General features: G+C 40.1%; 1 protein-coding gene across 4 annotated transcripts in view; it reads right to left on the reverse strand.

The window, feature by feature from the left end:
- The window catches only part of CRYL1 (crystallin lambda 1), a 63700-nt gene that overhangs the window by 12490 nt on the left and 27124 nt on the right, over window positions 1–24086 (reverse strand). For all 4 annotated transcript variants that reach the window (XM_063330955.1, XM_063330950.1, XM_063330962.1 and 1 more), the window contains 3 exons: window positions 21493–21654; window positions 17221–17415; window positions 8157–8262 (listed from right to left, as the gene is read on the reverse strand). In XM_063330955.1, the coding sequence (XP_063187025.1) occupies window positions 8157–8262; window positions 17221–17415; window positions 21493–21654 (463 nt within the window). The remainder of the gene's footprint in view (window positions 1–8156; window positions 8263–17220; window positions 17416–21492; window positions 21655–24086) is intronic.

The raw sequence follows: 24086 nt of genomic DNA on the forward strand, positions 1-24086 counted from the left end.
GGTGAAAGAAATACACCAAAAGTTAGAATATACACATGGTCTCACTCAAAGATTAAAAAAATAGTAATTTCAAAATAGATAACACAAGATAGCACTCCCAGTGTGAAATGTCAGTGGAGACTAGTGCAATCTTTAACTTGGTTTAAGTAATCAAGATCAACCCTATGCTGCCAGCTTCAAGAAGGCACTTGAGCAATGGGGAATAATGCTGGAAAAATCACTTTGCTTTTCAACTGCAAACTCAAAACTGGCAAATATTTGACTCCAGGCCTTTAGACTTAGGAGTCCTTTGGTTCAAAGGTCAGGGCTATTGCAGAGGTGGATGAGAAGAGCACTTGGCTGGACCACAGGGACAAGAAGATGGAAAACAAATACGAGAGAATCCCTTTAACTTTAATCCTTGTTGATACTGCCCAGAGAGCACCTTAAGCTGGAAGTATTAGCATCTGTAAACAGTGTGAGACAGACAGGGCAGCACACGGGAGCTGGAGAAAGAGGAAGAAGATGACAAATGGGCTGTTAAAAACAACCAACATCACTCCTTGTATCCAGTTGCTGTGCCAATACTGTGCCCCACTATCTCCAACAGGAGAAAAAGAATGATTCAAGATGCATCTGGAACAGAGAAAAAGGGGTATCAACTCGCAGCACAGGAATTATGATAGTTTCTTCTTGTCTATGTGGTTTGTTGACTCCCTGTCTAAATTTCCATCTTTCTTGCACACTCACCTCATCAGTTTTGGAGGGAAGGTGCTGTGGGAGAAGGCAGATGTTGCAGCAGGCACCAGAGAACCACGAATACAGAACAAAAATACCTCCAGGGAAGGTAGGATTTCCCTGAATCTTCCTTCCACCACGTTTACAACTATGGCAGAGAGTGGAAGAGGAGAAATGAGTAACAAAATCCCCTACACAGGATTATAGAGATGAAAAGGAGAATACTCTATTTTCATTGAAAGTCCCAAACCCACTTACAGGAACACGTTATCACAAGCTAGACGAGGGCATTGATTCAAGGCTCTTCAGCTGCTCATATGTGTCTAAGAAATGCAAGGCTCTTTACACCACCAAGAAAGGAAGAATAAGCTGCTGCTTATTTAGCATCAGTGTCAGTCCAGGCAGTTTCCACAATAGCTAATGAACTGGCCCACAAGAATTTGTTCACATAACTACACTTCGCGTTTGCAGGTCCCTTCCTGAAGGACTTGCACTGGTGTGGTGCAAACATGGGTACCAGTGAAATGCCTCTAGTTGCATCATCAAGATGAACAGGGTATTGATGAAGGAGAAGGAACTCAGGACGGATATTTAGCTTAGAAGCATGCATAAAATGCTCCACTGCCCCGAGAAGATCTGTTCACAAGTGAGGTTCACAAACGTAAAGGTGATAGGAGCAGTAGGAAAAAAGAACGGAAAACATGACAGTATAAAATGTAGTATGTTCACGCATTATTGTATGTAAGCATCTTCAAGTATCTTAGCTTCTTGTATGCAAAGTCTCATTCCTTCCTCTTCATAAGAAAGACAACAGGCATGAGGGCTGAAGGATGGAAGCAAGCAAACTTGATAAACCAGTCTGGCAAGGACACTACACATGGGGCAAAACAAGGAAGGCACCGAGGTATTTGTGAGAGAAAACAAGAGACAGGAGCAAGTGTTACTGGCAAGGACAGGGAACATGCCAAAGACAGAGGGTGCCTCACAATACTAAGTATTAACTTGATGACTTTGAACCTCATAAGCAGCATAATAAGATACTGTAATGACTCAAAGAGTAGGCGAGATGGTCAAGCCACTGATGTAATAGCATCAGCAATTTGAAAAGACTGGGGTGGGGTTGATTTTAGCAGGTAAAATCTAAGAAGAAGCTGCACTTGGTAAGACTGAAGGTGTGTATGGATGACAAAAGAAAAGAAGGGGCACATTTCAGGAACATCATGGATGAATCTGTCATGGTTAAGTTATGTTCAGAGAAAAAAAAAGTCCTAAACTCTTTGTCTTGCCGATAGAGGGATTACATTTCTAGACATTACAGCTCCAAGGAAAACTTTCTAAATGCAATCCTATCTTCATCAAGGGTGTGTCTGAACATAGATGCATGCTTTTAGTTAGGGCGTGAATCCACAGGACGCTTGCTACTCTACATTAATTCCCATATAAATTCATTTAGACTGTAGTTGCATGAATAGTTTCAACTACCCTAAGACAGTGGTAATACCAAAAAAAGTTTTATTCTCACTGTTCCCGTGTTACCATCTCAACAGCAATGCATGTATATTTGTGCAGGACTGCTGTGAGCTGGATCAAGGAATTAAACTGAGTTAATATGAACCACTTCCTTTGTTAGGTTAGCATCGTGGTTTAGCCCCAGCCTGCCGCTAGAACCACACAGCCGCTCGCTCACTCCCCCCAGCTGCGATGGGGGAGAGAATCAGAAGAGTAAAAGTGAGGGAAAACTCGTGGGTTGAGATAAAGAGAGTTTAATAGGTAGAGCAAAAGCCGTGCACGCAAGCAAAGCAAAACAAGAAATTCATTCACTGCTTGCATTAGAAATAGTGTGGCCAGCAGGACTAGGGAAGTGATGGTCCAGCTGTACTCAGCACTGGTGAGGCCGCACCTTCAGCACTGTGTTCAGTTTTGGGCCTCTCACTACAAAAAAGCTATTGAGGTGCTGGAGTGGGTCCAGAGAACGGCAACAAAGCTGTTAAAGGGTCTAGAGCACAAGACTGAGGAGCGGCTGAGGGAGCTGCAGTTGTTTAGCCTGGAGAAAAGGAGGCTCAGAGGAGACCTTATCACTCTTTACAACTACCTGAAAGGAGGTTGTAGCAAGGTGGAGGCTGGTCTCTTCTTACAAAGTCACACACCATAGGACAAGAGGAAACGGCCTCAAGTTGCAGCAGGGGAGGTTTAGATTGGATATTAGGAAAAATTTCTTCACTGAAAGGGTTGTCAAGCATTGGAACAGGCTGCCCAGGGAAGCGGTTGAGTCACCGTCCCTGGAGGTATTTAAGAAAGACGTGGTGCTAAGGGATATTGTGTAGTGGTAACTTGGCAGTGCTAGGTTAACGGTTGGACCTGATGATCTTAAAGGCCTCTTCCAACTAAAACAATTCTACAATTCCCATTGGTGGGCAGGTGCTCAGCCATCTCCAGGAAAGCAGGGTTGCATCACACCTAACAGTTACTTGGGAAGACAAACGCCATAACTCCAAAAGTCCCCCCCTTCCTTCTTCTTCCTCCAGCTTTATATATTGAGCATGATGTCACACGGTATGGAATATCCCTTTGCTCAGTTGGGGTCAGCTGTCCTGGCTGTGTCTCCCCTGAGCTTCTTGTGCACCCCCAGCCTGCTCACTGGTGGGGCAATATAAGGTGCAGAAAAGGCCTTGACTGCCTAGCAACAACTGAAAACACCAGTGTGCTATCAAAAGTATTTCTCATTCCAAACCCAAAACATAGCACTGTACCAGCTGCTAGTAAAAAAGTTAAATCTATCCCAACTGAAACCATGTCAATCAGTTTCGTATCTGGGATGAATTCCTCAGTCTGAGCCACTTGGTGACCACACACATTCTTTTGTTAGCACAAGGGAGAAGGATGCACCAAGATGTGTTCTTTAGGACACATCTATAATGACTTGAGCAATAAACCATTAAGAATTCCTGTGCAAAAGCCACATGCTCCTTTCAGAAGGTTGAGGGAACCACTTGTCACCTAAGGGTCCATAGAAGGAAACTGGTGCACAACAGCCACTATGCTGAAAAATTCACACCTTTGCTTACTGCACACAAACTTTTTCATACAGAAAAGCCCTGCAGCTGCATAGAGGCTAAAAGCAGTTCTAGAATGACTATGAACTGCCTTCTCCAGCCTACTGGGAAGTGAACTGAATGTGCATAAACATGTATGAAATAACTGGTGGGTTCATGAAAGAAGAGGTTTTTGTATGATTATGTACACTGTGATGTTTCATCTCAGTAGTACCCTTTTACAAATATTCCTGAATTAAGTTGAGATATTTTACTATCCTAAAACAAGACGTGGGTTGGACAGAAACAGAGGCAGTCTTCCTTTTCTCAGGTTTTACTACCTTAAGTTAGAGGTTCTCACACCTTCTGCTTACTAGCTTGTGGTACAAAAATTCCTGATCTGGGTTAAAGCTTGGCTTGCTCCCTATATGACAGCATTAAAGCAATGGCCACAGCAATGAAAATGATCTCCGCTTTTGAACCAGCCAAGAATCCCTGTCTACAGTAATTGTTAAAAAACATACATGGCTATGTTTTGCCTAGCCAGACAAGAAAAATTTCCTTCTTTTGAACTATTGCTTATGATTCCTCCCCTCTTCCCTTTTCATGTTTTGTGCTTTTCATACAGCCCAGTCATTTAGCTCCTACCATCCAAAACCAATTCATCTGGCTGGTGCTTCTCACACAAGCAAGCATTCCCACTTCCAATAAAAGAAACACAATTTTGACTACAAAGACTCATTCCTAGCTTACCAGGTATTTGCACTTATATTATAGGGACCATACATCAGACCCAATTTTCACACAACTCCTTTAGTCACCTGTACTAATACCACAGTGAGTGACAGGTAGAATATGATCCTGGAATGGTGTTTTTAGAAATGCAGGAGAGAAAATAGCAACAAAGATCCTTCAACCTCCTCCCATCAAGCTCTTCTGCTAATATTCGCAATTTAGATCAAGATTAAATTCCAACTACAGCTCACTAAACCCACTAATAAAGTAACTGATCTAAGACAGACAATTGTGAAATATGTATGAAGAACTCTTGCTGCAAACAGAAACTGTAAAAGACAGTATATGATAGTGTAGCCTCTGGTTTTACAGATGATTTTTTGCAAGGGCTTAAAAGGAGCTGACAGTTCAAGAAAGAAGAGATTCAGGAGATACGATCTTATTGAGGCTGGATCATCTTCAGTATATTCACAAATAGCCAGGTACATATACAGGAGGGACATTGTGTCTGCTAACGTAATCCCACGGTAAGTAAATGGGTAAAATGACACTAGTGAAATCTATTGATGTTCCCTGTAAAAGACTTAACAGCATTTGTTGCGATGCTGTCATGTGAAATCATAAGATGACAGGCTCAGAAGACAGAGCTTATTGAAACCGAAATCAACATTAATTTTATTTACTGAAACTAACAATCAACTTTATAATATTATGGAATCTGGATGTGCTTTTCCCCCCCCAAAAGGGGTTTGTCTCTTGTCTGTTGCAATTCCGTTCTCAAAGTGCTGTTGCTGTTTCTGTTCGTTTTAGTGACTTGATGCTGTCATTTTATTCCATGTTCAAGGCTGGTGGCTCACTGCCATATATTCAAAATTCCTAATATGCATGCATGGATTAACTGCTAATCTGAAGTGGCCTAGATAATAGCTTTTCATAGGACCATTTATGAATATGGAGAAAAGGACATAAGAACTAACATAGGGGAAACCTTGCATTAGCACATAGGAAGTTCATGGGAGGATCCTGACGTACACATCCCACAGGGAAAGAAGTAACACTCATCTCAGGAAAAAATTGTTATAATAACATTCTTTATTCAAAACCGAACAAAAATCATTATCACCCCTACTAAAAAAAAAAAGGAAAAAAGAAAAAGAAAAAAAGAAAGACTTCATCTTCCAAGGTTTCCCACAAATAACACTATTTTTCTCTCATGTGCTTCCTGCATCCCCACCATCCTTCCTCACCGATTAACAGAGAATTTAAGATTGTAGGTAATCAGTATCTTATGGCTGCTGCTTGTGAAGTTGGTGAAGCTGCTAGACAGGCTAACAAACAGGATAGAGGGGATTTCTTATCTCTACCTCCATTTCCCTCCACTGATAAAAAATACACGCTATTAGTACAATGCATCAGAGCAGGCTGTCCTGGGCAATCAAGAAGAGGCCCACACTATCCCATATTATGTCAAGCAACACTGGGCACTGGTACAGAACTATGACAATAAGCCATCGTGTATCCTGAAATCAGCAATTTTGATTTAAACTGTCTCTGATGAGAGCAACAGCCTGAGTCAGCCTGCACAGCACGTAAACAGGAGCAGCTCCAGACTCAGGGACAATGCATCTGAAGACTGGGAGTGAAGCAATACTCCTCACGATCCGAGTTACTGAACAAGCTGACAAGGTGCTTTTGTGTAAGTAACCCAGTCCACAAGTGTAGTAACAATGTTATTTTAGGGTTATTTTTAATTGAGAATATTATATAATGTTAAAATAACTCTACAAGTATATTTTGGGTTTGTATTTTTCAAGCCCACCACAAGACTACCATTCCAGTTTACCAGCCTCTTGGACTACATTTCGTAATTTTTCTTCCTCTAATCTGGAATACTAAAATTCCTAGTAGAGGTAGCATTAAATCTAGAAGCTGGATAGGGTTCTAGAACCCTGCCACGAATAAGCGACCTACCAGTTGCATGTGTTACATAAAACTGGTCTGAGATGGGAACTTTCAGAAATGTTTTTGTACCAGTGACCGCTTCCTGATAGGAGGAAGAAAGCTAAGCTCAATCATGACAGAACATCAAATAGCAAAGGGCACTCCAGGAAGAGCATCAAAACAAACCTACATGACTTAAACGATTCCATACATCTCAAGTAAACGTTGTTTTAGAATTAACAAGTCTAAAACACGGATTAAAAAAAGGATTCACAAGTATGATTTGATTTCTAAAACAGATTAAAATATTTTTGGTATTAACAAGCATTTTGTTTTGGTTTTATGTTTTAATAGAGGCAGTTTGGCAAGTTACTCTGACAGAAGACCCTGTGCATGGCTGGTTCCTGCAGGTGATGGCATGGCAGCTTAGTGGAGTGGTGGGGACAGGACTGGACAACCCTGGCCTGCAAGACGCCAGGTAGATTGCTGTGCTTAAGGCTAGTACTACATGCATCTGTTCTGTTCTATGTAAAGAATGCTTACGGTTTATATTGAGTAAGTCTAGAACCGCTAGAGAGGACAGGAAACTGCCAGGTATTAATAGATCAAAAGAGAGAAACCATTAGGAAGGTGCCTCTGTTTAGAGGATGAATGTTGTTTACCTAACAATGCATAAAGCAAACATTTTGTGACATTTAATTTGCTGATATACAACCAAACTGACAAGATGAAAGACTCTGGTGGAGGATCCACAATTGCACATTCATGTCAAATCGGCCTTAAGAGACATAAGTTTCTGCCAAGTAACTAACCAACCAGCAGACATAAGATAACACTTCTCATTGCACACTGATAGCTTATGATCTTGGTTTCTTATTTCTATTTCATTATTAGGCATTGCAGCACTGCCTAAAAGATCCAGTAATGGAGCAGGGGCCTACCATGTCAGGGATCATACAAAAACAGAATAAAGACAGAGCCTAGAATATAAAGAGCTAAAAAGTTGTATTTAGTTTACCTTCACTTCTTGAAGTTTTCATGTTTTCTTAAATTCAAATCTTTGTAACCCTAATCTGTAATTTTTATTTCATTTTATACAATTCACTTTTTATTTAGCTGGGATTCATGTATACTATTCCAAAAGCATCTAAAATCTGTCTCGATTACGCAAGTCAGATGTCGAACTGTTACTTGACTGCTTTGTCAAGTCAACTTTGTACGCACAGTATTTTGTGGACAGAAGCAATTTTACTTCACTCAGGACCTAAGTCAGCTTAAAGCAAACTAGCACCAGTGACATTTACACTTGAGTCTTTGCTATGAATTCGGGGTCGGGGTAAGCGCTCATCAACAGAAAGTGAGTTTCTGTTGGCATCGGATTATCAGATAAACTTTTTCAATACTTTCTTTTCCTGACACTCAGACAGTCCTGAAATATGGGTACAGCAATGTTTGCAAAGCACTGGGACAAATCGTGGAAAAAATGAAGTACAGAGCTACTGTTGCAATGATTTGTCATCTTTCACCTGATCACCTATAATACGATAGTCAATATCCATTTCTTTCCATCCATCCTCAAGTTTTAGATAAATTTTCCTTTTCTTATCATGACAATAAAGAGAGAGACGAGTCATAGTTGCAGCAATCTTAACCTGGTTTGTTATAAAACATTTCCAGAGTCATGTGCAACATAAGCCTTCCCTTCATATTCATATCACTTTAACTACCTACCTTCTGCATTAAGATGCATGGTTTCCAGAGGTCCAATAAATGCATATCGCATTCCCAATCCATCAGACATCACAAGGTCTAGATCAGTAGGAGATATTACTCCTTCCTAAGTAGCAAAAGTAGAACAGGAAGGAAGATTTGTGAATGTTTGGGTTTAATGCAAAATTGCCTGCTTTTTATACACAGTTAAAAAATTAAAGAAGTCATAAAAATTAAGGCTAGAAACAGCAGTCAGCTTGCAAACAGAAACACAACTGTTTGCCAGAAATGTCCATCTATTATGCAAGCCTTCCTATGATTCAGTATAAACACTCATTCACATATCCAATCTTGCAGTACTTCATAATCCAAATACACTTTGACACTTTTTGACAGTATCTTATTTTTAAATTTATAAACTAATACATTTTTATAAATTAATACTTTTTCATACAGTATGTACTCTTTGTACACACTAGTTTGCCCGATACTTATTACTTACAATAATTCATGTACTAAAATGAAACTGAGCCATTCATGTTAACCAATATACTATTTCCTCAGAAACTGAGAATCGAAGGACACAGAGCAAACATGACACTCTTAATAGCACACGACCAAAAGAGTTTATATCAAATCCAAGTATTACACCAGTCCTTTTAAATACAGGAGTTTTGTCTAAATCTTACACCTCCCTTCATATTCTCTTAGTTCTGGATTTTTGGGCAGAGTCACAACTGTCGGAACAGGGGTGCACCAGTGGATACTACTCCTGAGGCCAAAAAAGCCTGGGACCAAACATGTAGGCAATGCAGCTGCCACTCCCTCCCACAAAATTCACTGAACATTCAGCCTACCCAGCCTCAACCTGCCCAGGTTCTCAAGTTCACTGCCAGCCTCACGTCTCAGAGCTGGCAGGATACAGAGCATGCAAAACGAAGCTTTTCTCCTGTTAAAAAGTTGAGCACTGCTGTTCCACCCACATGGTAGCACTTACAAGAAAGCCAACGCCCCCATCAGGTTAGGGCAAGCACACGAAGGCTTGTAAGAAAAAAATAAATGTTACAGTTCATTACCTTAAGAGATTTACTTGAGAAGAATAATATTTATTATATGAGGTTGTTTTTCACCTACTAGAATGACAGGAATTAACTAAGACCTGTTCTAACTGCTTCCATCAGATAAAGCTTGGTTTCAAGAACTTGTCTTTATTCCCAGAAACATAAAAACATTTCCTTCTGTTCAAGAAGGTGAAAGACATGCTGAATTGCTTCTAATTTGTCTTCTCACCCTACCTTAAGGTGCCTTCCTGAATCAGTGCGCCTCTTTCTCCACAAGCCCCTCTGAGCTGCAGAATACAAGTAGGTATACTCATCTGCTTGGCCAAAGACACATCTTTTTCTGTTAAATTTCCATCTCGCAGGTGGATGCTCTTTTGTATCACACAGTGATCAGCTCGAGTTACGGGCATGCAGGACAGCTCTCCTTACCTGTTCTAGACACTGACATTTGAGCTAGACATCTAGACTCTTTATAATCATTAGGGAGAAAAAGGAAATCAGCATCTTTCAGGAACAGGTTGCCCAGAGAAGCTGTGGATGCCCCTTCCCTGGAAGTGTTCAAGGCCAGGCTGGATGGGGCTTGGAGCAACCTGGTGAAGTGGAAGGTATCCCTTCCCATGGCAGGGCGGTTGGAACTAGATGATCTTTTAAGATCCCTTCCAACCCAAACCGTTCTATGATCCTAAAGCAGGCATCTAGAATAGGTAAGATGAGTTGTGTCCTAAAAGGGCCTAATTCTCCTCACCAACTGGAAGATGAGCAAGGAGCTTGGATGTCAATGCCTACATTGTAGAAATCCCACCTTAAGTGAGCTGAATCTCACCCACGCTATTCTGCTGTGTTCATCAACTACATCATCTACTGTTACTTTAAAAGAAAGTTATAAGCCAAGGAGCAACATAACTTCTACAGCTGGCTACAGACATGAAGTTTCATCATCTCAGGATTAAATAGAGCCTTTTATAAGACTCAACCTTGAGTCTTGATCTGTTAGTAGGCATTGCTCCTAACAGAAATAAGCCTGGCTGAATCCCTGTTGCAGGTGGCTTTTGAACTCTATCTTAAAAAGGAAACAATAATGTAACTATTGAGATCTACCCACCATATATGGAACATGCAGCTCTGGTAACAATTTAATTAGACATAAAATGGCAGGGATAAGGAAGTATTATTTTCTTCAACATAAAGATAAGGCATAGGCATGGTAAAGTAACTAATCTAGAGTCAGACAGGACGGTCTGCATAAAGACAGGACTAAACGAAAACCTCAGACAGCATTCAGATTACAGACCAGCATCAGTGTAACTAACACAGGCACCATACGTTCTGTGAAAGTTTTTTCCCCTGACATGGCAACACAACTTCTCTGAATGTCATCAGCAAAGTCAACAAAAGCACTCTTCTGTTGGGAGTGCTTCATCCAAACAATGAGCTGTGCTGGTAAAGCTGTGCTTGATGAGTGATTTTTTTTTTCCTGGTTGACATGGATTTGTGGACAAAAGATTAACCACAAGTTCCAGAGAAGCATTTGAACCACAGCAGCAGTTAAAAGCTGTAAACATAGCATTAAAGAGTTAACAGGCTCTTGAAACACTTCAGAATCATTGCAAATTGATTTTCAAATTAAAAAATAGATTTATTTCTTTTGCTACCATAGTCCTCAGCTTTGGTACTGAAATTTGAAAACCAGGTGCCCTCTCAATCATGAGATGAGTTCTTTGCTCTTGGCCTTTTGCCTATAGCTGTAATTTTATGGTTACAGCTGCTAAAAGGCAAAAATTCCTGCTGCCACAGGAAAACATGACAGATCCCTCCATTTGAGGGATATGTTATTCTATACATGTGAGCTCAGTTTCTCCTTGTCACATAGCCCCTCTTAAATAAATGCTTTTTAGTTTTTCTCTTCAGAAATTAAAAACACATAAATAAGAAACAAATTAGACCATCCTCCCCTAGGGAATAACCCTACTCCCACTTATGTTAAGGAGATCATAAGTTGGTGGAATGATTCAGCAGGGTGGGTGCAAGGTCATCAAGGTGTCCTCCACAAGGATGGTTGCTTATGCTAAGAAGTAAACAAGAAAGAGTTCCAACCCAGTTTCATTAAGCCTAGGTGTGAAACAATCTTCCCAGGGGGATTTTTCATCCACTTCATCCTGGGTAACCTTCCTGTAAGCCTTCCCTTCGAGCACTTGTCAGAAGGAAGAGGAAGTGTGTTAGACTTAACCAGAAGCTTTCACAGAATTAAGATCTTAATTTAAAATAAATTCCATCAAAATCCTCAGTGACCCCAATGGCCAGTCAAATGTCAAGATCTAGACGAGCTCAGAATCCTCCAGACTTCTTATGGCACCATTTATATACCACAATCTCATCTTCCTGGGGATTTTAATCTCCTGTGATGCTACAGTATTGTCCTAATGCTCCTTTGGTATTTCATTAGTGCTTCTTGCTATGCAGGGACCCTTTTCTCCTTTCCAAAAACCTGTGGTGGTTCTGCAGTCTCCACCTTTAGGCCCCGAGCCAACCTGCTTGGTTTTAATCAACAGTCTTTACATCTGTGAGTCACACCCACATCACAACTTCTGTCACCGAATTGGTTTGTAATCATATTAAGTGTGACATGGAAAAAAAAAAACCAATCTCCCTTTTTCTCATATTACCAATTCATCATGTTCTCCTACTCACTCCAGTCTGTCTATAGAGTTATTTTGGACTCTACTCCAGCCCAGACCACATACTTTCTGTCTCCAAATTTCCCACTTCATCCTCTGTATCTCCTAAATCCGGTATTTTTTTTGATTGCTACTAATATATGCATTCTGTCTCAGCAGCACTTGTTACACCCTTCTCTTCACTATCACTTCAATCAAGTCCCTTCCATCCACGCCCTGATGACATCTTTTTCCAGTCCTGTCATTTTGAGCATATGACTTTTCTCCTAGATCCCTCTACCAGCTCCATCTCTTTGCATTTCATCATGTTTGAGAAACTTGTTGTCCTACACACTTCACACCTCCTCACTTTGCTGGCCTTTATCTTCCTTCTTCCATGGCACCCTCACTCACCTCACCCTGTAAGAAACACTTAGTATCAACACTATTTTTCTCCCTGGCCTTTTAACCTTCCTTTTATGATACCCCTCTTTTACGGGGCACTGTAACTAGATGTTTAACCCTCTACCTTACCTTTGATCTTTTGGAAAGATCCTCTGGATAACTCTATAATACAATTATTAATAATAAGGTATTTGGAATTACAAAAGTCTTGCCAGCATTTAAGTACTGCCAAGCTAGTCACCTGAGAAGGGACAGCTACATAAATTAGGGACTGAAGCCAATGCACCTGATTGCTGTGAAAACAAACTGAAGTGGACACACAGCCAAACCATGACTGTTTATTTTCCAAGATTAACAAAAATGGCAGGACTGCACATTCTTCTTGTCTTTTACAATTACTATAATGTAGAAGACGACCCACTTTTAAAGAAAAAAAATATACATTAAGACAGTATCAAAAGCTTATACACAGGAAAATACAGACTCTTAAGACACTTATAATACAATCCATCACAAAAAATAGTTTTATCAAGTTCTTAAAAGCAGCTGAAACTCCTAAATTAGATCAGGGATGAAAAACTGCCATGTTCTCCTTACTAACTCTGCTGCTGTATTTCATGACCTCCTTGCAAATTCCATGTGATGCTTAGAAAAATATTTCACCAAGATAAGCTTCCACTCAGCAATCCACGGTAAAAGGATAGTCCTAGATATTCAGAGTAAAGTTTGAGACTTGTGATCTAAAGCGTTAGTTAAAGTGTTTGGTTGTTATTTTCTGGATGAAGTCAACCAAAACTTTACCTTCAGAACATGACCAAGTCAAGCTATTTAACCAACACTCTTTTGCAACATAATTCCAAGCTACTATAGAATGGATTGGTACTGGTAAAAGTACAAAAGTAATAGTGTCAGCAGTGCACAGGGTGCTTCCCAGACAACTAAAGGCAGTAAGTCTCTGCTCCAAGGGTTATGAATGGAATCAGATATACCAGTGACCACTGTCAATGGAGACACGAGAAAGTAAATAAACGGTAACAGGGAATAACAGAAAAAGCTGTTGGAGATATTTTTCCTGTTACTGGCTACAGATTATTCTAATGGTTCCAAACTTTTAACATCAAAATTTAGGGTTGAAAAGACAGGAATAAGGATCTTCAACCTCAGCATCTCACAGTACAATCTTTTACTTGCATCATGATCAGCTTTGCAACACTTCTACCAGAGACCTAAGAATTAAAAACATAAATAAGACACCTACAAGAACGTCAGTCACACACACTCTATGAGGTCCTACAGAAAGTTCTCAGACACACGACCTTAAAGAGACAGACAGGAGTGTTCCCTGTATCTGCTTTTTCATGGACTAAATGTGGAGCATGGGGAGACAGAGATAACGTGATGCAAAATGTTTCTGCCACAAACACCTCCACTGCCCAAGCGCTCACGACTTGCAAGTGAAAACAATGTTCAAAAAGAAATCTTGCCACACAAAGACTAACTTGGATCCAAAATGAAACACCTCATTGTAGCACTCTTCCCTCAAAGAGGACCCCTTGCTTCAATTCCTTCTTTTAGACTTATAAATGAATCTATGGTCTTTGCTTCTAACTTCTTGTAAAGTTCAAACGTCTACATCCTTAAATCCACGTTCCTAATTATCCACATGGCCAAAGTTCTCAGCACCCAACTGTATGTCTCCAAACGAGTTTTCATTCTGCTACTTTCCTACAAATCGGTATCTTAATCTTCAGGTCTCCAAATCTGTTGCTATCTTAACTCTGTACTTCCCGCTCCCACGTTTGGCCCAGTCCTTCATTCACAGCACCCATTTAGTGCCCAGCTTATAAATCTCAGCCCCGTCGTGTATGCTCCCGGGGATACCAGCATCTTTGGCAAAGACAAACTGTATCCCGATACCCAGGTTTCTCGTTACTACTTTCATCACTTTGCCCTGAATTATGATGCTCCTCTGCTCCAGCATCCATGCCCACATGCAGTTTGAGCACCATGTGGAGTCTGAGCCTGAACCCAAGCTGCTGGCAGGCCCTTACTTCAGATTTCTGGCTGTGTTATAGCCTCTCCTACTCTTGGACCCACATGGCAGAAGTTGGGTCCAAGCATCACCCAGCAAGCTACCATATTTACCACATTGCTTTCTATACAGCCCCATGTTCGTGCTCTGTATCAGAGCCCTTCTCCCATCGTATCACCCCTGTCCCCACCACAGCTCTGCTAAAGAAAAGAGAGAGACTGGCAGGTCGTCAGCTGCCGAGCTACACTTGGGAACTAAAACTTATCCTGCAAGCTGCTCAGCCATTTGTGATAAAGTTTTCCAGATAAATGTTGTTAGTACAGCTGTACCTGCATGTCTGTCCTACCACCAATGCCTTTTTTAACGGTACATAAATACTTCTATCGGGGAAGTTCCCACTAGTTTCTTGAATGAAATAAGCTCAACTGATGGGAAAAATAACGAAACCAAACAAAAACAACCCCCCCAAAAAAACCAAAACAGAAATGATGAGACTGTTTTGGTCCATGCAAGTGTGTTTGAATTCGAACTTTGATAAAAGTATATGTGGACATGTGTAAGATTACTCCCCTGACTTTACTATAAATATTTTTGAGGTGAGATGAGAACTTTTAAGCCTGCATCTCAGCAAAATCCTCAAAAAAAAACCCAGATAGTTGTTTACATGAAGGGGCTGATTTAAGATCATTTCAAGTTGCTTCAAAACACTTGGAGACTGCTGCTATGTTTCTCTCCTGGTTCATACATAGCATTTATATCTGTAATACCTATGTCTTTGCTATGTGGCAAAGCACTGATACACTGCAGTGCACGTACAACAGTCCTCCAGCAATGACGCAGATTTTTCTCAAGCATTCACCATGTTGAAACTAAAGAAAACTTGTAACAGAAATAGAAGCACTGATGAGTTTTATGACATATAACTGCAGACATACAAAGATACTTGTTCAGACCTTTACAACCACTAATAAAAGCCTGAAATTATATTTTATGGCTCTGTCTCATTGTTCTTTTACAATAGTCAAAAGCAATATACAACTATTAGCAAAATACCACAGTGTTTGTGGTATTCATAAGAATGTCTGTGTTCTGCATCCAAGCTGACTTGGATTGCCTCATCCAATTTACATATCTAACCACAAAAGGATTAATAGGGTGGTCATTTTGGACAAGAATGCTTTATTAATATGTCCCTCCTACTAATTTTTGTAGTTTATCTTCCACTCCCAGTGCTTCTTACAGTAAGGAACATTTGTTAGCAGAAGGAATCAATGCAAGTAAAACTTGTTTTTTAGGATCCTCTCAAAGACTGAGAATTGGGGAGGCTGACGTTTTCAACAATAAGGACTGAAAAGTGACTTAACAATCAGAAGCAAGAAGTATTTTTCCCCAGTTTGAAAGTGTAAACACCAAAAGAACGTGACTTGCAATAAAAACGACTAAGCTGGCAACACAACAGTAGAAAGAGAGAGACTGCCCCAGGCCTGCAGCTCTCACCTATCTGCAGTGATTCTCCTCCCATCAAAGGCAGTGTGTAGCCTGAAGTCACACAGCTGAAACTATACACCTTTGATAGCTCTATTTTGTCCAGGCTTCTGGAATGGAAATACAGCCATCAAAGTTGTTACAATTTAAATGTGTATTTGCCTGAAAAGCAATAAAATTATACAAAAACAGAATAACTTGGAAACTTTGATGATGCACAACAAGAGCAACTTTTATTATCTCTCAGTGCTTCAAGCACTATTTTGTTAGTATTCACATACCACCACACACACATAAAGCGTCCATACAGTTCATAAATCAATACCTCTTTTCCAATAGTATCCCATGAAGTGTTCTTATATGCTCTCTGTAACTGAAGATCAAATACAGAGAGATACTTTCAATGATACGCGCTGCCTCAGGTCCCAGCAGCCCAGTCTTTGAGACTTCGACAGCTGAAGGCTGCTTCTGCATGGTTTTCCTCTAACATGAGTGTGTCTAAATGTTCCCTGAACCCATTCATATGGATTCCTAACGGTACTGCTTTACTTATTATTCACCACCTCCTTTATATTGTCGTATTGTGTTGCTAGTAGAAGCTAATTAGAGATAAGCAAAATCAGTTCATCAACTACGTTTAGATACTGTTTTGGAAAACTAGTTGCTTTGTTTATGATATGTTAATATTACCTTAATTTTAAGATCTTTACCTATATTTGTGTGCATGGTTGTTTTCAACAGCTTGAAAAACCAAAACACTCTCCATGACAAAAAAGTAAGCCCTACTCAAGCCCAACTGAATCTCTTCTCAACACAATAGCAATAGACTCATAATTCAGCTCTTCCTGATGAAAGATCAGTCTTTGCAGCAAGGAACAGGTAACTGTGGGAAAAGCTGAAGGGGCACAAATAAATGATTCTCAGCTAGAAGTCTGAATGGGCAGGGGCAGAAGGAGGAGAAATTTGTCTTTAACTACAAGTATCAAGTAACTGTTGAACCTATGAGTACAATTCCTGAAAGACCAAAGAGAAAACCATTTAAAATATTATTTTCATAACCACTGCAGAGTAGGCCAGCAACATTCAGAAAATAATAGGAAATTATGAGACAACTTAGAAAAAAGAAAAAACCGGTATTTTGATTTCTGTGCTTTTAAGGTTTTTCTTTCGATTGCCCTGAAAATGACAGTATTCTGAAAAGAAAGTGGGATAAAGGGTAGTTGTTATGATCATATCACTGTTTTTCTCAGTCTTTGCTATTTATAACTAACATAACTGCTTACTGTTTTTAATTTACATGTTAGTATATATTTCATGTTCATAAGGGACAATTTAATAAAGAAAACAGAAATTTATAGAAAATTGAAATACACAATCTCGTTTGTCACATCTCCAAAACAGGCAGTCTGTGTGTATAGAAATTGGAAAAAAAATAATAAAATACATACACCCACAAGTCTCCAGGCTTCACTTATCACTGCATACTGGAGCCGATTCAGAACAAAGCCCTCAGTTTCTCTGTTTAGTTTGACAGGAGATTGACCAATCTTCTTCATCAGGGCATATGTTCTCTCTATAGTAGAAGGGTCTGTTTCTGGATGAGGAACAATTTCAACCAACGGCACAAAGTAAGGTGGATTCACCTCAAGAAGAAACACAAAAGAAAAATGTCAACTATCAACAGATTAACAGAACAAGTTAATACGAAGCATCCCTAGAGCTTGCTACTACTGTGGATATTTTCCAGTGAACACAGTAAGCCTGATCTTCAGACCCTGAAAGACTTCACCAATCCGATAAAAGCTGGTGTATTAATTCAAATTAAAAAAAATAATTAATCTTGCGTTAAATCTAATTCTGTTTAACCCCAGCAAAGTTCATGGAGCTACACTAAAGATAACAGCACTCAAACAGTACTAGAAGACTTTATACTGACATGAGTAACCAATGTTTTCTCAATATTCAAGGCTGTTTGTTGTTGTAAGACATATGGCCACCACCTGTTTTTCCAAATGAAGCAAGGCATTTCCTTTCAGATATTCAAGAACTTTATAACAAAATCATTGCTAAACACCAGCTGTAAGATGCAACACTTCATAGATAAGCTGCTACTGGCCCAAGCCTGTAAATATATGCTAAACACAGTAATAGGTATCACATAAAACATACTTTGAAAAAGCTGCAGAACAGGTTACCTTCAAACACTGTACCTACTTTAAAAAAAAATGTTACCTCTCCTTGACTCTTCCTAAATGTAATTTCTCTTCAAGTCAAGACCTTTGTGTAATGTATTTTTGAAGTAATAAAGAAAAAATTCTAAGGAACATCCTAGAAACAGCTAAAAGTTCTTCAGGTCATAGTGTTACAGGCAGTAAGACTGCCTGCATACTCTTTCCAAAAGCAGCAGTCCTTCAGACGTATTCTTAACCTGTTAAACTCAGCCCCCCGTCCAGTTCCCAGGCAATAGAAGGAGCTAATTTATCAAAAGTTACTACCAGAAATAACACTGACATTTAAAGGATAGTAATTAAGCACTGATTCTTTCACCATCCTCCCTTATAGTCAATCGCTCTTAACTGTGCTCATGTAAATGCAAGTACAGGATTTAGTCGTGTAGCAATGTGCAGGCAGTCTTTCCTCTCTGTATGTTCTTTCTTTTCCATACTTACATGGTTCCTTTTACAGTAAGGTCTGACCAACATAACCCGTTGTAGGCTATGTCTGCTCTAACTACTGATGTAACACACTTACTTCATCCCCTTTAAAGTGCCCTGTGTTCCAACATAACCTTTCTCACATCAGTCTCTTTGGCAGTGTCGCTACCAATGCTGAGAACAGTGCGATGGACACCATTGCAGGTGTGGTGCCAGGCAATTTAGCAAGACCCAAACCCCTGCAAGCATCAATAAGTTCTCTGAAGGCTTGTCTAACCCGTAAGTGTATCACAGGTTTCAATCAGGAAGAGGACAAGTTAATTGTTGAGAGAGACTGAGGCTATTATAAATTTATTCCAAGATTAGTGTTGACAGTCATCTTACTGAAATATTCTGTTTCATGAACTTGGCACAGGGAGTATACGGGTGTGCTCATGAGCACACTGAGGAGATGGAGGAAGACAATTTTTTAGGAGTGAGATAATAGATGTTGGTAAAAACTGAAAGTGGTAAAACATGGATTAAATTGGGGGTGGGGGAAGGGTTCTAAAAATGAGAAGGGGAATGCAAAGCCTTTTTTCCGGGAACAGACGAGTTCACCTTACTCACCCTAACAAAATGAAAGCTAAGAACGGATATGACAAAGTAAACACAGAAAAAGAATTAAGATACACAGAAGCTGCCAACACACATCAAATTAATTTTAATGGACTGTTAATAAGATTGAAACAAAAATTAAGACACAAACAACTTCCAACAGGAGTAGTGGAGTTAAAAATCTAACAGATATAGGTTAGTAAATTTTTAAGGTGATTTGATTACCCGGTAAGGAACTTCACTCAATGGGAAACAGTTTTCTCTACTTGATTATTTCTAGCTGTGTGACCTAGCAGGTATACACAGCACATGAGAAATGAACCCCTCTGCAGAAAACCTCCACCGACACACTGCATGAAACTGCAGTGAACAGCTGTACCTACACGTATTGCGTGCATTTATATCACACAGCTGTGCTATGGGATTTCTTTTTTTTTTTTCTAATTACTGAACCTATTGCTACGTTAAGCAAAGGGATGAGCTCCTGCCCTTTGGGCATTTCATTTCATTTCTCCCCAACACACTCACCTGTGCCAGAGGATTGACAACTTTAGCTTTTAATTTTTCTGGTATATCAAAACTTTTTGTTTTCATAGTGTTTTCCAGAGCTGCTTGCTTCCTGCAGCCACCATTCCCCACGTCCTACTGTCCCCATGTCCCCCTGCCCATGTTGTGTTCAAGCTGTTTGTAAGGCCATGGTTAAAACAAAATCCACCAGAAGCCAACAAAGCAAGCATGTTTCCTGATATAACAGATGCAGAAAGGCCCCTGGAAGACTACACTGGCTCGCAGCTTCTCCAGTACACTCCCCTTTGAGTGAAGCTGAGATTACCAAGAAAGTAGTCTCGGTTGGATGGCAAAGCCATTTCAGAACAATTAGACATTTTAAGGCACTCCAGTGTATTTGTTTTGGAAAATCCTTACAACAGCAACCTAGAAAATGTTTACGCAGGGACTAGGTACCTTTCCAGATCTGATAAAACCTGGTTTCAGAAGTGGCTCCCATAAAGACTGCAGCTCAGACTAAACAAGTCAACTGGTACAGACCAACTTGGGAAAACAGTAAGAAAGAGTAATGTAAAGACTGACAAACAGTCAGAGAACAGGCAGAAGCCCAGGAATTGCTTAAAAAAATATCATAGCTACAGTTACCTAATACAGAAGTCTAGAAGAGACATTATCTCTTCTCTTGCACTACAGAAAGTTACAACCCTAGAAATAGGAGATAAGGAACTACTGAATTTTAGACTGGAGGAAAGCTAAACCTAGACACGGGTTTGAAGTCTGACTTTTTTTTTTTCTTCTTTAATTAAAAGGAGATGAAAACTAATTATGAAGAAAGAAACCAATCCTTTTGTTCCTTTTGCTTCCCAATCACCCCAAGGCACAATGGTGGTAGTGGAAGGGCGTCAGAAAAGGACTAACCAAATGCTTTGACAGTGCAGCATTAGGCTACAGGTAGCCGTACAGACATTACAGTAAAGTAGCGCTGTATTTTTTGCGTTCATGCTGCCACTCTTGAGCATGCCCAGGGAACTGACATTTACTCTCTACCTTGAGGGATGCCCTGGACAGACAACATGTCGTTACCACATTGCAGACCTTTCTCCAGATACTGCAAACCTTCACAACAACAGTCCTCTGAACTGATCTGTTAAACACTAGACTAACAACTTCATTAGCTATTGAGTAGTGGAAAACAGAAGCAGTAAGAATCCCAGTGATCAAGACAAAATGCTCTTCCATACTGAGGAGAGCTGTGATAAACTGCTGTCTGGCAGCCCCACATAGACCTCTACAGAGGCTCCCAGGTGCCCTTCATCATTTCGAGGTTCTGCTGCCACCCCTAGTCATGCCATTTCTGCATCACTGCCCTGTCCCAGCTGGTCACACAGCATGCAAATTCAGCTCCAAGTACAATTTGTTCCATTTCATCCTCCTGCTTTTCCTCTTGGGGTATACTGCTTCTGCATCCTAACTGAAGAAACCAGGCTCAAAACTTTCCATCTTTTATTGATATTACCTGATAAGCATATGCAGCTCACTATTTGGATCCTTAGTGTTACCCAACAGCAGCTGAAAAAGGATACTAGGAAAGACTAATGATGCCACAAGAAGAAAGTAGGGAATTTTATAGGTTTGTCTTCAAAACAAAGAATTCATACATTTTGAGAGCCAGTAGTTTGAGTAATACACAACAATATGAGCACAACAGCTTACACAGCTTATCTTGAGCCAACAGTATGAAACATGCGTACATCCTCTCAATTTAGTAGATGCTGCTGCTCACAGATTGACCAAACTGAAGCTCTTCTGACAAAGTCAGGCCCCTGCACACTAACGATGGCACACAAGCACTCCAAATAGCCTTCTATATCTTCCAGTCTGCAGAAAAGAGTTTGGGGCAGTTTAGTTGAACACCTGTACTACTACTACTACTACAAAAACAAAACATGCCATCATACTTACAGGATGTGACACAATACACTGCTTAACATGCTTAAGGCCAGTGAACAATTTGCTGGGTAAGAGACAAGAGGTCGAGCTGCTCAAGATAACATTGTCACCAACAACAAGATCTAACTGACTGAAAATCTTCTTTTTCAGCTCCAGGTTCTCCGGAGTACATTCCTGGAATAAAAAAAATAATAATATCAGTATTAGAAGTCTTCTAGTTCAATAGTATTTATTCACATATTTCAGACTTCACTGATCCCACCTTGACACCTAGGAACTCGGCACAAACCACCTATTTTAATCAGCCTAGATATACCGGCGAGCCATAAAACAAAAATACCTTCCCACATATAAAGAAATGAAAAGCTCAAAAGTTTCTCTATAGCAGAAGATGGACTACCAAACACCACAGGAGACTTAACAATTTAACATAAACCAAATGATTCCGCTTTGTCTAAAATATAGACTTTTACTCCTGCACAGAGATAACGCAGTATGGAGGAGTAAGACCTGGCCTCCATTTTTTAAATAGGATCTCACATGATAGAAGTCAATACTGTCTCTCAGACAAGATGGAAGTGAATAGGTGTATCTCAAAAGAAGACAAACTTACAATCTCCAGAACTACGGCAGGAGATTCCAAGGTACAGTTCTAGAACCTGCACTGAAACATCTCTCAGTGATCCTCACTCTTAAAGAGCTTAAATATCTCCATTCATGTCAACTCTGAGAAAGACTTCTGAAGTAGAATGCATGCTATAAGCTCAAAGGCTATTGAGCACGTTCAGCTCTGCAGTATTGTGTAAAATTTCACATGTATAAGCCAAGAGCCACAATGTAGAGTCACTAGAATTTCAAAATTATCTCCAGGAGTTGCCTGAAGAGCATGCAGAAGTTCACCAGGCTGGGAACAACAAGAACATGAGAGAATAACTACAATAGATCCCACAATCAACAGGAAAAACTTCAGTCTATGGGAAGAAAACAGAGGGGCAAAGCCAGTTTGTTTTCTGGGTTTTTTGGAAGGGTTTAAAAGAAATACAAACAGGATCCCAAATTCACAAAACCTCAGCTTTCCCCTTGAAACACCCAGAAAATACCTGCTCTTTTCCAACTCCAACCTTCTCCCACCTGCCAGTACCTCATGCTGTCCTTCCTGTTATGCTGAACTGCACATGAGGACAGGGGAAAAGGCTGTACATTTAATGTAACCCAAAATTTACACTTAATACCTGCAGCTTCAGACAGACTCTGTGGCAGGAATGTCCAGGGCCAGAGTTTTTAACCGAGTAAATGGGTTAAAAGTAATTTGAAGTCTTAAAAAACAAGTTGCATGGAACAGTACTAGAAGTTCCACGATGCAGAAGAGATAAACGGGGTCATTTAAGAACTCCAGATAGAGTCCAAAGTAATAGATGGCCTTATCAAAACAAAATGATACTCTGCTTATAATTCCAGGATCCCTGCTTGTTGGTTAAGTTTAAATAGTTTCTTTTAGTAAAGCCAAAGATGAAGAGAACTATGCAGATACTGTTCAAGCTAATAAAAGAGCGTCTCTGAATGGGTTTATTGTGAACCTGAAACTCTAAGCCTCCTCTCACATCAGATGATAATCAAAAAGGCACACTCAAATCTGCTGGAAACTCAAACCTGCCATGGTTACGTAAGGTTTCTGAATGGGCTATTTGCTTGAAGTTTCTCGTATAGTGTCACAATTGTATTCAGGTTGTTGGACCACTGCAATAAAGTTTCTGTCCTCATCAAGCATGCAATTATTTTCCCAGAGACACCAATTCCCTGAAGAACAGGGGGAAAATTAAGCTCTAAACAATCCATTAAACAGGAACCTCACTTGCTGTCAGTTATAGAGCCTGGAGAGGTCTGAAGCTATTCTGTTTGCCCTGAGAAAGAGAAGATCAAACAGTGAGCAGATAAGATGTGGTTTTAAAGCTACCACAGTCTCTCTCAAAGAATCAGTGCAAGAAGGTTAGCGTACACCTCCACGCATTTTAAGTGACACTGTATACTTCTGTGCCTTTTTTGTAGAGAACAGTAAACAGTACACCTTTATTCCAAGGCCTGAGCACCTGAACAAGGTTGCTACTAATCTGACTTCCAATTTAAACTGTATTAGACGTCTTTTTTAACAGCCTGATCAGAACATGACAGTTGTTAATTTTTAAAACCCACCTGCTGGAAGCGTTGTACTGAATTAAAGGCTTAAAGGTAACGGGCATTACATTATTCAAGCACATGTTCAGAGAACACATAACAGCTACTTGACCAACCTGTGAACTCTTAAAGAGCTACACAAAGACAAACACATACTACACTCTCTTTGCAGCACACAACACTGATCCCCAAACAAGGTGACTGAGGTCTAGTTGCCCCTAATTAAGAAGCTGTGCTCATATGACACAATCCCTTGAATGCCAGTACATGGAAAGCTAGGGATTTTTATCTGTTTAAACCCTGTGGCTCTGTGTTTTTGTACAGGCTTTTCCACCATGCTATCTGCCATCTGTGCTCCCACACACGTCCACGCTCATCTAAGCGCATAACTTCATTTACCTATATTGAAATGCTGGCATCTACCCAGACTCTTC

Source organism: Chroicocephalus ridibundus, chromosome 1, assembly GCF_963924245.1.
Source record: "Chroicocephalus ridibundus chromosome 1, bChrRid1.1, whole genome shotgun sequence".
Classification (NCBI taxonomy): Eukaryota; Metazoa; Chordata; class Aves; order Charadriiformes; family Laridae; genus Chroicocephalus; species Chroicocephalus ridibundus.